This window comes from Synchiropus splendidus, chromosome 4 (genome assembly GCF_027744825.2).
Source record: "Synchiropus splendidus isolate RoL2022-P1 chromosome 4, RoL_Sspl_1.0, whole genome shotgun sequence".
Lineage (NCBI taxonomy): Eukaryota > Metazoa > Chordata > Actinopteri > Syngnathiformes > Callionymidae > Synchiropus > Synchiropus splendidus.
In genome coordinates, this window is record NC_071337.1 from 24,818,552 (window position 1) to 24,833,590 (window position 15,039).

The following is a 15,039-nucleotide window of genomic DNA, read 5'->3' on the forward strand; positions in this document are numbered from 1 at the left end:
ATGAGAAGCACCGGACTCTGGCGCTCATCCACAATTCATAAAACCGTTTTGTCGTCTAAAAGCGTCAACATGTCAACACTAACCTATCCATTTAAAACATTTAATCTCCAATTGACAGTTTATTATGGCTAGCATTATTTCGTAGCTTTCAATATTAGTTTTGCTTCTGTCAAGGGTTGATAGTATAATAAAGCAAACCCGTTTAGATACACAAATTAATAGAAACATGTAACATCCAAGATTACTTCAAAGCATAGAAAACAACATGTTCATTGTTTTATAAATTAAATTTCAGGTCAACTTTTAACTGAAACCCTTGTTATCCTAAATGTGAAGCTGTCCACAGTTGAATCAGACACCAGTATTGGAAACACATTTTTTTTATTTAGCATACATATAAACACAACAATCATCTCCAAATGTATTTAAACAATGACAAGAATGTGTGGTTGTCAATTCATGATTGCAACTCATATCCCAGTGGGTCAAGTCCTTGGTCCAGTAGAGCAAGTGACGAGTCCCTCAGTTTCTGAAGAAACCTTCTGAGGTCTTCTTTAGAGAATACCTGTGGAGAGAACACATCAAAGCTGCAATTGAAATGCTATGTATTACAAGACTAGCTTTGTTTATAAAGGTTAGTACTTTGACCATCATGAAAATGGTTTGTGAAAATACTGCTGAGCAGTTTTCACAACAAGCATTTAACTGTGAAAGAGGAGGCTGTGTTTACTTTGTCCGTGCATGCGTGCCTGTGTGCAGCTAATGTTATGTCTCCTTCAAAATTCTATTGACACTCAAAGTGTGCTTTGTAGTTTAAAAGCTAAAAACTAAATGCAGAACTAAATAAATCCTCTCCAAACTGTGAAGAGAGAAAGAATCAATGTTGTCATGAAGCAAGCTGAGGCAAAGAATGTTTAAGATTTGTCCGGAAATGCCTTCAACTAGAATAGAAATTGAGATAAAATCGATATATAAAAAAACACATATGTGCACGTATGTCGGCAACTGTGTTCCACTGAATTGAACAAAATTACTACAGTAAACTACTACAGTGAAATCCATGCACCAGAGTTGTGGCTAAAATGTTTCTTAGAACTATTGATTTCAGTTCTGAGCTGCAAAAGCAAAATTTGTTTATTATTATATTTCTTCCACAAAAAATGTTTCAATTTAAATAATTCCAACAGTGTGAAAGCAGCAAATTTGTGGTCATGAGCTGATAAATCATCCCAAACAGTAACACCACAGCTCACGTACCAGGTACAGTTGGTGCTGGTCAGATGAGATGATGTCAGCAAGTCGCAGCGCCTCCTGATGTCGGGAGGAGTTTTGCAGCACACTGAGGAGAAGGAAGCTGAGTCGGGGCAGACACAGAGAACGCAATGCTGCCATCTGGTGGCTGCGCTCGGAATCAGCTTCACAATCCTGTAGACAGAATTCTCGAGGAATCAGAGTCCAATTCATATTTTGTCTATTCAATCATGATCATCAATGTATCTAAAAGATTTGTACTTTACTTACCTGTCTGTTGTCCACCATCCAGCCTCCATCAACAAACAGCAGTACATTGTAGATTCTTTCCTTCACATCTTCAGTCACCACCTCAAGGCGACTCGACCAAGCAGACAGAGACACCTGACGTGTAATGCGGTTCGTGAGATACACTTCCCCACAATAGTGGCTGTTAATATGCAGCTATATTTACCTCATACTCCTTTTCCCTCATCTCATTGGCTACGCGCTCCGTAAACTTAGCCCCAGGGGCAGGTGCTGGCTTCTGAGGGGCAGAACTGCTGTGGCTAAACCATTCAGTGAAAGCCTCATGCGCTTCCTGTCAGAACAATCCGAGATGTGAGAATTAAACATAAAGTAACAAGTTGTACCATAGACCGAGAATGAGGTGAGGTCATACCAGGTAGGCTCTGATGCACAAGTGCTCCCTGATTGCGTTCTCATCTTCAGCCGGAAGTGGCGTTGTCTGACCAACCCCAGACCACTGGCAGTAGATCTCCCTGATGGAGTCCTCTGGGACTTTTGAAAAGACCATCTTGGCAGCGTCATGCTTCTGTAGAGCTGGAACAAATGCAAACGTTGATCCATTTGTGGTTCATGTATAAGTAAGGACTGGTGTCAGAACCAGTAGTGTTAAAGTTGTGTAGTCAGACATGAGCAACACAACAGAAAAACATCAACAAATACCCAGGAATTTCCTCATAATGGCATTGGACTGCTTCAGGGCCTCAGCTCGGTGCGCAGGATCAAACAATAACCAGTCAATGACGTCAATCTTCCTCTGGTCCTCCTGTCAGAGCAGAGTGGAAACAAACGTTCTCAGTAATAAAAATCATTCTTATGTTCTGTTTTGTTTTGTTTACAAAATCTAGAAGTAGCTTAAAGTAACTCATCTGTCAATGATAATGAATACATCCATCAATAATGAAGTACAAATCAACACAGCACACATATTCCACTATAATTTGACCAATTGTTCTGTACCTTTGTTGTTGCCATCTCCAGCGTTTGGTCATGATGCGTGAACTTCTGGTCATCTTGTTCCCGCACTGTCTCGACCACAAGCTTCGTCACAGCAGCGACATCCAGACCTTAAAAAAAAGCAAAGAATTAATAACCATCATTTCCGTCTAACAATGAGGCACAGTTTTGATTCCTAACCAGCATCGGTGGCAAGCTGCAGGCAGTGTGGACGAAGCTGTGGTTGGCTGACTGTCTGCAGGAAGGCAGCGTACTGAGCGGTGGCAAGGTCGGCCGGCAGCTGGCACACATAACCGGCGATAAGGTCGGTCTGCTGGTCCCGGATCAGGAGGTTGATGTAGGCCTTAAGCACTTCCACAAACACCTCCTCCTACGAGACATTAGATCATAACCAATTCGTACTACATCTGCACAGAGTTTAATTCTATTTATCATCATTATTTTTATTTAAAAAAAATGCACATATTTTTTATTACCTTCAGGGCCAAACCCAGGGTGCGGAAAAACAGGAGCAGATGAGTCATAAAACGGAGCAGGTGGGAGGGAAGGGGCTTGGTGGATGTCAGCCAATTCGAAATCTCATCCAAGAGACCTTGGTGACAAAAAAAGTAGGGGGTTTTAGAACGTCGAGTACATAAATAAAGGTCAGGGGAAAAACAACATTGTGTGAGGAAGACTCACCATCCAGGTCTCCGAGGATAACAAACTTCTGGATGACATGATAATGTTCCTTTATCTCCTCCAAAACCCTCTGTAAACAAAGTCAACCGAGGCATTAAAAAGCTTTAGTTAAGCACAGGGCAAACCAATGTTTCAAATGAAATAAATCTCTTTCACCTTCAACTCTGATGCCTGTAGCTCCTCAAACACTCGCTCCATAGTCCAGCTGTAGACAGACATTCTGATCATTAGGAAGAAACAGGCACAACTGAGACCATTTAAATGGATGCATCATACTTGGACTCCAGATATTCCCGTGGCAGAGTCTCCACCTCCTGGTGAGACATTCCAGACGACATCAGGTCTTTTTCAACCAGAGAGTCCACCATGACCCTGAAGTAGGCCCAGACATAGTCCTCCCAGGATTCACACACTGCCAGGAGCTGACGCACAAACCAACAATTTTAAGGAATGCTTAAACTTGCTGGACAGTTAAATCATACCGGTTTAAGGTTTCCACTCAGGCTGGCATAGATGGCTTTTTCATATCTGTTCAGCTGCTCCTGAAATAAGATAACAGAAGCATGAATCTCAGGCACACAAATCATCACCAGAGTGTCACATCCTCCAATTTCTCTGGTCAAAACAATCTTTGAATGAAATTAAAATGTTTTGGTGTTGTATTTGACTTATTGCTCTATTTTCCAGACTATAAAGCGCACCGGAGTATTAGCCGCATCCGTGAAATTTAAGAAGAAGGATCCTTTTCGTACATAAGCCACATCGGTCCATAAGCCGCAGGTGCACTGGTGCTCTCTGCACACAGAAAATGCATGACGATCACTTCTAGCAATGCTCTAGTTCTAGTTTTGAAAACGGGGTCCACCATCGAGACTGACTCATGAAAAATTCTCTGCAATGTTCTGAACTTGAGTCATGAACTCCTCACATCTTATTTACATTTAAAGTGTTCAAAAAGCGCTGTTTTCCTCCAGTAGATCGTCTCTGTCGGCAGAGCTGTGGACACGCGGGCGAAAACGCTGCAATTTGAGCGCTTTAAAGGTAAATAAAATGCCTGTGATGTCCGTTTGATGTGACAAGGCTCAATATTTTAGCCAGCATGACGCTCTTTAGACTGTAAAAACTAGGGATGCTCCGAAAGACAGGGACAGCACTCAGCAGAAGCAGCTGTCTTCGACCTCGTCTATGAAAGTTCCCACTCTGGACGTTTGCAGAAGTTTCAGATTCAAGTGGCCAAAGAACGTTGCATCTGACACACACAAAACAGCAGCTGATTCGGTTGATTTCATCTTAAAATGACACCCGAGAAAGGCTGGTCATTATTTCTAGGGCAATATGCTTCACGTTCCGAATGTCAGACCGGCGAATGTCCGCGAGTGATCGCTGGTTCGTCTTTTAACATGCATGTGCTGCAGTATGCAAACTTTACATGACAGACTGAAAAAAAAAACTCCACAGTAGACATGCCATTGCCAAGCCAGTGGTGAATCGGAAGGGAAGGAAAGAGGAGCGGACGCATCACAAACTGCAGGCGGTGCTTAATCAGAGTGACTGGCAATGACAGGCAGTGATCTGCATTCACCGATCACACCGAAATCAGCCTTTCATTCATTTTTATAAAATCCATGCAATAACCATGTATGCGCCGCAGGGTTCAGACGGCGAGAAAAAAGTAACGGCTTATAGTCCGGAAAATACAGTACTCTTGTTTGGCTTGTTTGTGATCAGTATTGACTGCCTTAAATGATTGTGTGTACGTGCATTTGTTGTACCTCCTCTGCCATCCTCCAGCAACAGGCCTTCCAGATTCCCCTGTGGGGATTTCCTTCCACAGGCTGAAGCTCAAAACTGCCTGTCAAGTAAAAACCAGGATAAAAAGAGTGAAACACACGTCTGAAATCACATTCAAACTAGCTGAATAGCTACTGTGAATAGCGTCTCTTTGTGTCGTGATAAGAACAATAGCTACTGTGATACAACAATACCCCGTCAATTGACTAAGGTCAAAGGTTACCCGATGTCATGTTTGGATCGTGGTAGAGCTTCCAGCCTTCCAAAGTTGCAGCTCGCCAAGCCTGGCCACAGCGCTTACAAAGCCTCTGAGCCTAAAAGAGATTTGAAAAAAAAAAGGCATGAGCAAACATGAAAGAATCAAAGAACTCCAGTGAGTACTTGTGCAGAATGGGAAAAAAATACCTCTTCCGTCATCCCTGCTCTAATCAGAGTGAACAAGTTCTTCAGTAACCTGGCGTCATCCTCTTTGTCTAGGTCGGCCAGGGGGCGTTGCTGGCGGAATGGAGCATCCGGATCCTGCCAACAAAAGTAGTTTAATATATGACATTAAGATGTCCGTCACATCTAAACAGTTACTCACCAGCTCAGTGACCAGAGGGATGGTCAGTCCAGCAGAACTTTTTCTCCTCAGCTTAAGTGCATGAAGTGTGTTCTCCCTGAAACAAACACCAACACATCATGTATCCAGCGGAAACCTTGTACACAACAAACTGTACACAAACTCACCAGCAGACATTTTTGGCATAATATTCGATGTTGTCCGAAAAGTCTCCAATCTGATCCTTAGCGATGCTCTCCAGCCAGTCAACGACCATCTGAAATGCAGAAACATCTTGAGTTAAAAAAAGAAGAGCATATTTAGGATGTAGATTTGGGTGAATACGAGTGATAGAAATCAGAAATGATGTGCCAGACTTCAATTTTGGCCGTAATGGGCACATGTGTAAGGATACTGGCCGCAAGAAATGCATGCCCCACTGTGGTCCCAACATGTTCATCACCTGACTTTGACGTATGACAGAATCCCTCTGGAAGAGTTGCTCCACCACAACCTTCTCACTCTCACTTGGAACCTACAAAAACACAAAGACCAATAAAATACCTTCCATCAAAAAAGTGTAATATATATATATATATATATATATATATATATATATATATATATATATATATATATATATATATATATATATATATATATATAATGGAACATGTTAGAGAAATTTCAACACAAGAAAATGGAATTACAGTTTCAACATGAGCAACAAATAATAAATTCCAAATGAATCATTGCGTATACTTTCAAAATTAATGTTGAGACACTACAACCCAGAGACACAGCCAGTCTACGACAAATAAACATCATGCAGAGGTCACTTACAATCATGTCTGTCATCATGTCATCCTCCAGTGCAGACTGGACACGGTCTCTGCAGAATTGCACAGTCAGTAAGACACACTGACAAAAAGCAAAGAAAGAATACCATCCACAAGTACCTGTAGAGGGAGGAGACGAGTCTCCAAGTGTTTCGCTCCTGTTGCAGTAGCCAGTGGACGCTGGCTGTTTTGCTGTTCTGACCTGCTCTGAGCACCACTGACTGCAGCACATCTCCCTTTGCGTCAGAAGAGAAAACAATGTTATCATTCATGGTTATGATTGTCATCAGTCTTTTAGCTAGAGGGCGTCTTGGGCGTCTGGCAAAACATGAAAAAATGGACGCCCTCCAGCACTCGAAACCAGAGGGCCTGTTACCTCAGCAGGACGCCCTAAATGTATTATTTGTGCCTGTATAATGCCCAGCTCGTAGCGCCAGCTCACTGGTTTACATTAAATTGTGTTTCCGCCCAGTAATTTCGCCGAATATGATCCAAATTTGCAGATTCTTGAACCTTTTGCAATGTATTTTGGCCATATTTGTTTAGTGCCGTAATCTCGTAAGTCGTGACACAGCGATTGATGCAATGTCTGACACTGATGACAAGAGGAAACCGCAGATAAGTTCCAAACTTAAAACAATCACATAACTAAATCATTGCTTTCTAATCGGAGGAATATTTGGCGCGCTCCTCCCCGCCCCCTGCATTCTAGCGCCAAGCAGAATGAGAGCAAAATTGCTTAACGGGGATCAAAATTTGAGTAGTTTGAAGTTAGTAATTATTAATTTATTCAAGCCTTTATATATTTATTGTATGAATGAATGAATGTTGTGGTTGTGAAAGTTTAGAAAGCTGTCCCAGCTGATACAACTGCATGCTTATCTTGCCTAAATATATGAAAAAAGATGTAGACTCAAGGCGCTACACTCAACGGCTTGAAGTAAGGGAAAGAATCATTATAATTTTTTTTTTTTAATTAATCAGGGTTAGCCAAATAAACAATTGCCCAGAGGAACCCTGCATCTCAAAGTGTTACTGTGGCAACAGTTACCGAGTTCATCTCTGTTAACGTTTGTCATTTGACTCAGGTGCTTGTTTATTTGTTGTTTATCAAGTAAGTCATTTTGGTACCATTAGATGTTTACAGCTTTGTTTTTTTTAAAAACAAGTTGTTAGTTATCAGTCTTTGACATTGGGTGTCGGGAAGGGGTGGGGTTAGCGGCGGGGTTATGGGTTGGATTCGGGGTTTGGGATGTCCTGTTTTAAAATCCTAGCTAAAAGCGTGATTGTTATTATGGATTACATTATCAAGAAGGCAAATTATATCGATGCACTTGTCAAAGTCTACCTTTTCCTTGCAGAGTGTCTGGTAATCATCCAGCAGGTCAAACAAAGCAGAGGATGAGTGCTTCTGGAAGGATGCAAGAAACTCGGAAAACAGACTGGCAGCCGCTGTAGAGATCCAAAAATGAAAGCATCAGCAGGTTGAGTGTGAAATGGGAGAAAGAAACATCATGTTGGATCTATTTGTCTTGACTTACAGGCTTCTCCTGGGTCATCTTCCTTCAGAAGAGCTGAGCTCAGGTTGCCAATGTCCTCTGTGAAAAAAGTGTTCTCCAGACCAGAAGCGGGGGAAACATACACGCTGTTGGTCCAGTCACTGTCATCCAAATTCTGGGCACAATAAAAATAAACAGATTGCAGTAATGATCCATTGACAGTCTCTTCACTTCACATAGTTATAATAAATGTAACATTGAATGACTGCCAACTATTTACTCAGAAAGCAATTTATGCCTCTCTAGACTTCAAGGATTAAGTCTGGGAATACCAAGGAAATCAATGTAAATGTTGAACACCACCTTTTGTAACTCTTTTTTGTGTCCATCTAAAAATATCAACCCTAATTTAAAAAAATCCTGCTGATTTAAAAATCCTGCTGAATTATATGTTTTATATCTCGTCCAATGGTTTACTTAAAGAAAGATCTCCAGTTAGCTGGAGTAGCATTTCTCTAACCATGCTGCCGATCGTTCCCCGAGGTGTCTGTGCAAATCTTGGGGTTCTGCCTCCTGAAGCCAAGATGGAAGACATATCTGTAGCTCTGGGAGTGACTGAGGGAAAATGAATGAAAATGAATGAAATGAAATTGAACAGTTTAAAAGGATCTGTATCACGAGATAGGTCATACCAGCTTGCCTGTACAAAGAAGCAGGAGTGTTTCTTAGCAATGACCGTGCAGGTGTTGCCTTAGAAACTGGACTGCCACCGCCAGGTGACGGAACTGGAGTTGATGGTCAAGAAAAACAACAATGGCACAGTAGATCTGGTTCACCAACAATTGCTGATCCATCACATTGCATTGATGACATGTTCAACAGTATTTTAATGGCAAAAGAGTTGCTTATGTTTGAAATAAAACAGAGAAAACTAAATGCAACATCACATCCATATAGGATACAAGCCACCTTCTTCCTCCTGCGAGCAGCAATCGTAACTTCATCATCCCGCACCACGGGTGACGGCAGATCACCGTATCCCCTGTAGATTGCATCCAGAAATCAATGTACATTTTCTTAGCATGATAATACAACTTCTTCATTAACTATTGCCTTTTGTAATTGATGTATTGGCAATACAGACAGACCTATAGTGACATCCATTTATGACGGTCAAAGCAATATCCGTAGTAAATTCTGTATATAATAACGCTGTGATTAAGTTCAACGTGTCATTCACAAGCAGGAGTCATTGGTGACTGACGTCGGTCCTAGCTGTTTATAACAAAGAACAATGACAAAAACTGCCCAGAGTAAATAAGTTGGGGAGTGAGCGGTAGCGCCTGGGTGACTAACATCATTACCGCATCATCTTAACGGCCATAAAAAAAGCATACCTCGTTCGTTTACTAAACACATTTAGGTCAAAAGTTTAGTAGAATCGAGCGTTTCGGCAACCAAGTCATGTTATTAGGTATCGGGCGAATCACTTCAACGCTACACGTCACTCGAATATAAAATGTTCACACCAACCGGCGTATTTGCCAACACAACAGCCTTTTTTTCTAAGTGTAATGCACATGTTATGTTGCGCCTTGAAACAGTTAAAGTATCCGCAACACCTCAGTGTTCTGTCACTGAGGTGTTAGCATAAACAATTAGCCTCAGCTAATCAAGTCGGTGCTGACAAACAGCGAAAATAACCAAAAAGCTCGTTAAGTTCCAGAACCTTCTAGTGAACACCATGTAGACAATAGTCGTTGTATGAATATGCAAACAAAATAAACAATACCATTCCATTGTAGTTAGCTGTCAGTTCCCGCTTCACGAGGTTCAACAACTTTCTTCTTCGCCTCAACACAGCGGCGAGTGAATTTAGTTAACGTCCTCTAGCGCCACCGTGAGTATCGCTCCTGTATGGATCTTTATTTGTTTAGGTGTTTAGCTTTTTAAAAATTGATTACTTAACAGGTATAAACAAGCAGTGAACTGAATGTGTGAAAACTGTTTTTCAATGTATTTCTATGTCTTTCAGTGTAGAGTGACACTTTGTGTTTCAGACCTGTTGTGAATGTTCCTGAATGTCTAGGTATGATGGAGTGTCTATGAAAACGTGTCATTTGCAGTGTTGTTTCATAAAATAGTTACTACCTACCTTCGTCACCCCATGGAATCTGGTTCTTTGGGATGTTTGATTTAACATCAGACGATGAAGTGCCTATGAATTCCATTTAAAGATCCAATCTAAATCACGAATAGAGAACTTCGGTCAGCGAGCTCAAAAGAGGGATCGTGGCCATACTCCCTCCAGACCAGTGGGCGCCACTGTTGCACCCATCTCTCCTGGTGGAGCGGCGAATAACGGAAGAAGCAGGAACCGTTTTAACGTTGATCAGAACCTAAGTCTGGACTGGGAAGCAGGATCCTCCAGGACTGTGCTGGAGCCCTGAACAACAGTCGTCCGGCCGTCAGCTTTGAATCTACTGGAGGTAAGAACACAATTCTCAGTGACCTTAAGGAGTTCACACGGTACGGCAGACGGGACTCTGAGGTGGAGACATGAGTCTCGGAATGAGGAGGATGGAGACCCCCGGTAAACTTCTCGTGTTGCGTGGCACTGACCCATACATGGACAGACCCTCAGACAGACTGACCGACCCAAAATCTTAGCCGCTTTTGTTTACTTTGGGTGAAATCGTGTGACTCAAGTGTTGAAATGCATGCAACTAGATTTCAAAACATGTTACTTGCGATTAAATATATTTTTAATAACACCAATCAAATTCGAAATATATTTTCTAACGTCTTAGAATTTAGTGCGTTTACATTTATCTAAACAACAAACTATCATAGGGATTACATTACATGCATGCATAACCCTCATTGCCAATGAAATGTCACCTCTTTGGATGTCATTTTCTGATTATTTTTCTGATCTGTTTTTATCAGTAATCGATTTAACTAGATAGGAAATGGCTTTGAAATGAATTTTATGTGATAGAATAATCATAATAATAATCATAATAAGAATGAATGTTGAATCACTCAGTTGACGCAGCTATGCAAGTTTCTATCGATACCTCTCCATTTTTGTAAGTTCAGTTTTATAAGGCCATGTTTAACTTTGTTTTAGTAATATATGCAGGTATCTCTTCATGTATTTTTGTTTTGATTGTTTGTTTATTGTAGTTATTTGTCTTTTAGTGTGACCAGCAAGCCAAACCCAAGCTCACCTGGAAGAGCTGTGCTGAGAGTCCGTCAGTGGCACCATGGCGGAGAAGCTGCTCAATTTATCAGCCAAGGGACGAATTGTCATCTGCCTCCTGGTCAACCTATTTTCCTCCATCTGCATCGTCTTCATCAACAAGTGGATCTATGTCCACTATAAATTCCCCAACATGACTCTGACCCTGGTCCATTTTGTGGTCACCTGGTTAGGCCTATACATCTGCAACAAGATGGACATTTTCTCACCAAAAAGCGTCCCCATCCGCAGGATCGTGTGGCTGGCGCTGAGCTTCTGTGGATTTGTGGCCTTCACTAATCTCTCTCTACAGAACAATTCTATTGGAACATACCAGCTGGCTAAGGCGATGACCACGCCCGTCATCATTCTCATCCAGACCACCTACTACAAGAAGACATTCTCTACTAAGATCAAACTGACTCTGGTAGGAGCCAACAACACAGCACACACATATCATTTTAACCTTCAGTCTGTTACCTGTATGCCACTGCAATTTGAGTTGTTACTCATACCCTGTGCACACCTCTACTGAAAATTTAAGATAAACACTCTTCAAATCACAGGAAACGTAATTTCATGCATGAATGTCCCTATACTGTTGAATTCTTGCCTTTTAAAGGAGAGAATTATTGATTACATTCCTGTGAATCAAGAGTGTTCCTGCCAACAGAAAGCAGGAGCGTGACACGTCATTAACTTTTCACCTACCTAAGTAGTCAGTCAGATAAGATAACCTTTATTTGTCTCACTATTAAAACAAATCCAGCGACTGTATTGCACCATCAGACAATGACAAACAATGAATAAATTCGCTGTAAGCAGTCAACTACAATCAGGACTAATATTCAATTAAAATAATATCCTGGAAATACATGACTGTCTCCGTAATACTTGGTGTTGCTTGATGATGATTAACAATTCATAGTTGAGAAAAAGCGGCTTTACGTGTAAATATTAACACATAAAATAAGTTATTTTCTTGTGATTTGCATTAGATATGTTTCCCATCAGTGAATCTGTACACAATGTAAACATTTAAAGTAGTATATTATTGTTTTTGATGTATTAAAAGCAAAACACACAAAAGCACATTCTTCTATTTAAAGTAATCTTATCAGCATCACATCTGTGGAAATGTGTTTGACGGAGACAAAACGCTTGAGACGTAGGCTTGTGTAACTGAGATTTTTTTTTTTTTTATCTTATTTATAAAACAGAGGTGATCTGCCATAACACATTCTTTTTTATTTTAGTTATCCTTACTTTACATTGATGACTGTATTAGTCAGTCCAAATACATCATCTTGTTACTGACAAAATACACTATATGAAAACGGAAATTTGAGTCCCTCTCAGATGCCAAACTGATTTCTGAATTGGTCCTTACAGGTACCGATAACTCTTGGAGTAATTCTAAACTCTTACTACGATGTTCGTTTTAATGTCCTCGGGACAGTATTTGCAACACTGGGAGTCCTGGTTACGTCACTGTACCAAGTGGTGAGTAAGTCAATCCAGGTCCCTGAATCTGTCAAGTTAAATAAACATGTGTGTCTGTTCATCTCAGTGGGTCGGAGCCAAACAACATGAGCTGCAGGTGAACTCCATGCAGTTGCTCTACTACCAGGTATGACCACGTCCTGTAAATGTAAATAAACAAATCTGCACAGTTTTAATGTTAGTAAGGAGAACATGTGATTGTTCCGCCAGGCCCCGCTCTCATCGGGCTTCTTGCTCTGTATTGTTCCCTTCTTTGAACCGCTGACTGGAGATGGGGGGATATTTGGACCCTGGTCTCTGCCTGCACTGGTCGGTCTATGGTTATTTGTTTGCACTTCACAGTACTACGATTTCTGATGGAATGTTATTCTTCTGTTCCCTAGGCGACGGTTTTGTTTTCAGGTGTTGTGGCCTTCCTAGTCAACCTGTCCATCTACTGGATCATAGGAAACACATCAGCTGTCACGTATCCTTGAACTTTTGGTCACACAATTTCTTAATGGAGTATGATATCTTTAATTATTGATGTTCACATTACTTTAAATGTACGAAATATTGTATTTTGGCCAACAATTAGTGCTTCAGTGCTTCTGTCACGTTGTTCTCCTTGACCAGAGTGTGTAGCTACAACATGTTTGGTCATTTTAAGTTCTGCATCACTCTGGTAGGGGGATACGTGCTGTTCCAGGACCCGCTGTCACTAAACCAGGTGAGAGCCCACACTTTCATCATTAACTTAGTTTTCATTTAAATATCTTTCATTAATGTGAGCTGTCACATGAGTGAAAAGGTCCATGACGTTTAAGCAAGATTGGAAATGTGTTCGATCAGAGAAACGTTTTAAATAAGCCATTAGAGTTACCAGAGTAGTTTTCAAGTAATGCCCCTCAGTGTGAGCAGGAAGTTCTCTTTAAAACACCTATTCCACCACATTTTCTGCTCGAGGAATGACACCTAATAAACTCTACAGAACAGTTCCTATTCATTTGTAGTCCTCCTCATGAAGCCTCTTAAAGCTTGGGTGCGTTATCTTGGCCCTCCTTTTGTAACAACCATCCTGTAGTGATCTGCCACGATGGCAGTGCTAGTCTGTGTTCGGGGGCAGGTGGTGCCAAGCGGACCACTCAGAATGTGGGCAACACGCTGGCATCACAGTAATTGTTCAATGGTTATCTTGTTTTCTCATTCATCAAATGCCGTGATCGAAATTGTCAGAAGGCTTAAGACTTAAATGCCTCCTTCATCACCTGCACTGACACTATCAAAGTAAATATGTTTAAACACACTTCTTGTCCTCAAGGCTCTAGGAATCCTCTGCACTCTGGCTGGCATCCTGCTGTATACACACATCAAGCTGGTGGAACAGGAAGAAGGAAAGAACCGCCTCGCTCAAAGACCATAAAGACACTTGCCTATTCATCACCTATAGAAGTAGATTGAAACTATTTTTAAAAGATATGTATTTTATTACAATGTAAGTGCTGCGATTGTAATATCAGAATAGAAGCAACTGAATAACAAGTCAATGATAGCAAAAGCGACAATGCATTACTTTTTTCAAACAAATATAAAACAAAATCATGTTACATTTTCTTTTGCTGTACTATCATTGAACGTATTTTAAGTTTAATTTATTTTGTCTTTTAGTGACAAGACAACTGCTTCCTGAACTGCCATTGTGCAGGAAATTATGTGTAAGAGAAGCAAAATATCCAGTCAATGTATTTTCGCTATTTTGTGAAAATACGACTTTATACCCATATTTTTTTTACATTGCCAAACTGGCCTTGATAGGAATAAGGTAATTCACTCTGCACCTTTACATCATAACTGCCTGTTTTCGCTTTAAATATGGAAATCAAATCAAGTTGGAAGCATGCTATTTATTTATGTTGCATTGTTGTCTTCTCTTGTTTAATTCAAATGCGGGGTACATTGCCAGTTAACAAAGCATTACTTAAGGCAAACATTTCCATACTGAATAAATATTTGTTTATATATATATACATGTATTATCTTGGCAGATCACTACAGGATAGTTGTTTCAAAAAGCAGCCTGATATATATATATATATATATATATATATATAAATTCTTGATCACTCACCATCTGGCACTTAATCGAGTAGGGGACAAAAGGATGGAACAAGGAATGCTTCGGAGGATACACATTGGTCCTTACAGATAGATTGTTTCTAAGCTTAAGATTCATGTGAGCTGATGTTTCGCTGTGACGGATGTTCTGTATTTGTGCAGCTACAATGAAAACATTTTTGTCTATTAAAAACAAAAAGGATTTTTCAATAAAAATAATTTTGTAAATAATATGTCATTCTTGCAGATCTTTTCAATATCAGAAACCTTTGGTTCGGCAGAATTTCTTTGGCTCAAGTCACATCTATGGGGATGTAAACATACACAGACTCAGTTATACCTGTGTTCCTCCCT

The 15,039-nt window shown here is 40.6% G+C and overlaps 2 protein-coding genes across 3 annotated transcripts; one reads left to right on the forward strand and one right to left on the reverse strand.

The window, feature by feature from the left end:
- Positions 1 to 375: 375 nt before the first annotated feature.
- On the reverse strand, positions 376 to 10,148 carry nup107 (nucleoporin 107). Of its 2 annotated transcripts, none has more exons than XM_053862627.1 (27): positions 10,000 to 10,148; positions 8,807 to 8,886; positions 8,537 to 8,629; positions 8,365 to 8,459; positions 7,887 to 8,019; positions 7,694 to 7,797; positions 6,466 to 6,581; positions 6,350 to 6,398; positions 5,970 to 6,041; positions 5,695 to 5,783; positions 5,549 to 5,624; positions 5,371 to 5,484; positions 5,189 to 5,279; positions 4,947 to 5,026; positions 3,657 to 3,716; positions 3,451 to 3,596; positions 3,331 to 3,379; positions 3,175 to 3,244; positions 2,970 to 3,085; positions 2,674 to 2,863; positions 2,497 to 2,603; positions 2,200 to 2,302; positions 1,913 to 2,073; positions 1,706 to 1,831; positions 1,522 to 1,635; positions 1,258 to 1,425; positions 376 to 565 (listed from the first exon to the last, which is right to left on the reverse strand). In XM_053862627.1, the coding sequence occupies exons 4-27, from the start codon at positions 8,437 to 8,439 to the stop codon at positions 458 to 460; spliced, it is 2,517 nt and encodes an 838-aa protein (XP_053718602.1). In that variant the 5' UTR covers positions 8,440 to 8,459; positions 8,537 to 8,629; positions 8,807 to 8,886; positions 10,000 to 10,148; the 3' UTR covers positions 376 to 457. The 2 variants fall into 2 exon arrangements, with proteins under 2 accessions (XP_053718602.1, XP_053718601.1); XM_053862626.1 differs by lacking the exon at positions 10,000 to 10,148 and adding an exon at positions 9,637 to 9,728.
- Positions 9,632 to 14,805, forward strand: slc35e3 (solute carrier family 35 member E3). The gene is made up of 9 exons (XM_053862628.1): positions 9,632 to 9,744; positions 10,104 to 10,333; positions 11,049 to 11,515; positions 12,481 to 12,591; positions 12,659 to 12,718; positions 12,802 to 12,900; positions 12,975 to 13,057; positions 13,216 to 13,300; positions 13,892 to 14,805. Exons 3-9 carry the CDS (start codon positions 11,114 to 11,116, stop codon positions 13,991 to 13,993), a joined length of 942 nt encoding a protein of 313 aa, XP_053718603.1. The 5' UTR covers positions 9,632 to 9,744; positions 10,104 to 10,333; positions 11,049 to 11,113; the 3' UTR covers positions 13,994 to 14,805.
- The last annotated feature ends 234 nt before the right edge of the window (positions 14,806 to 15,039 follow it).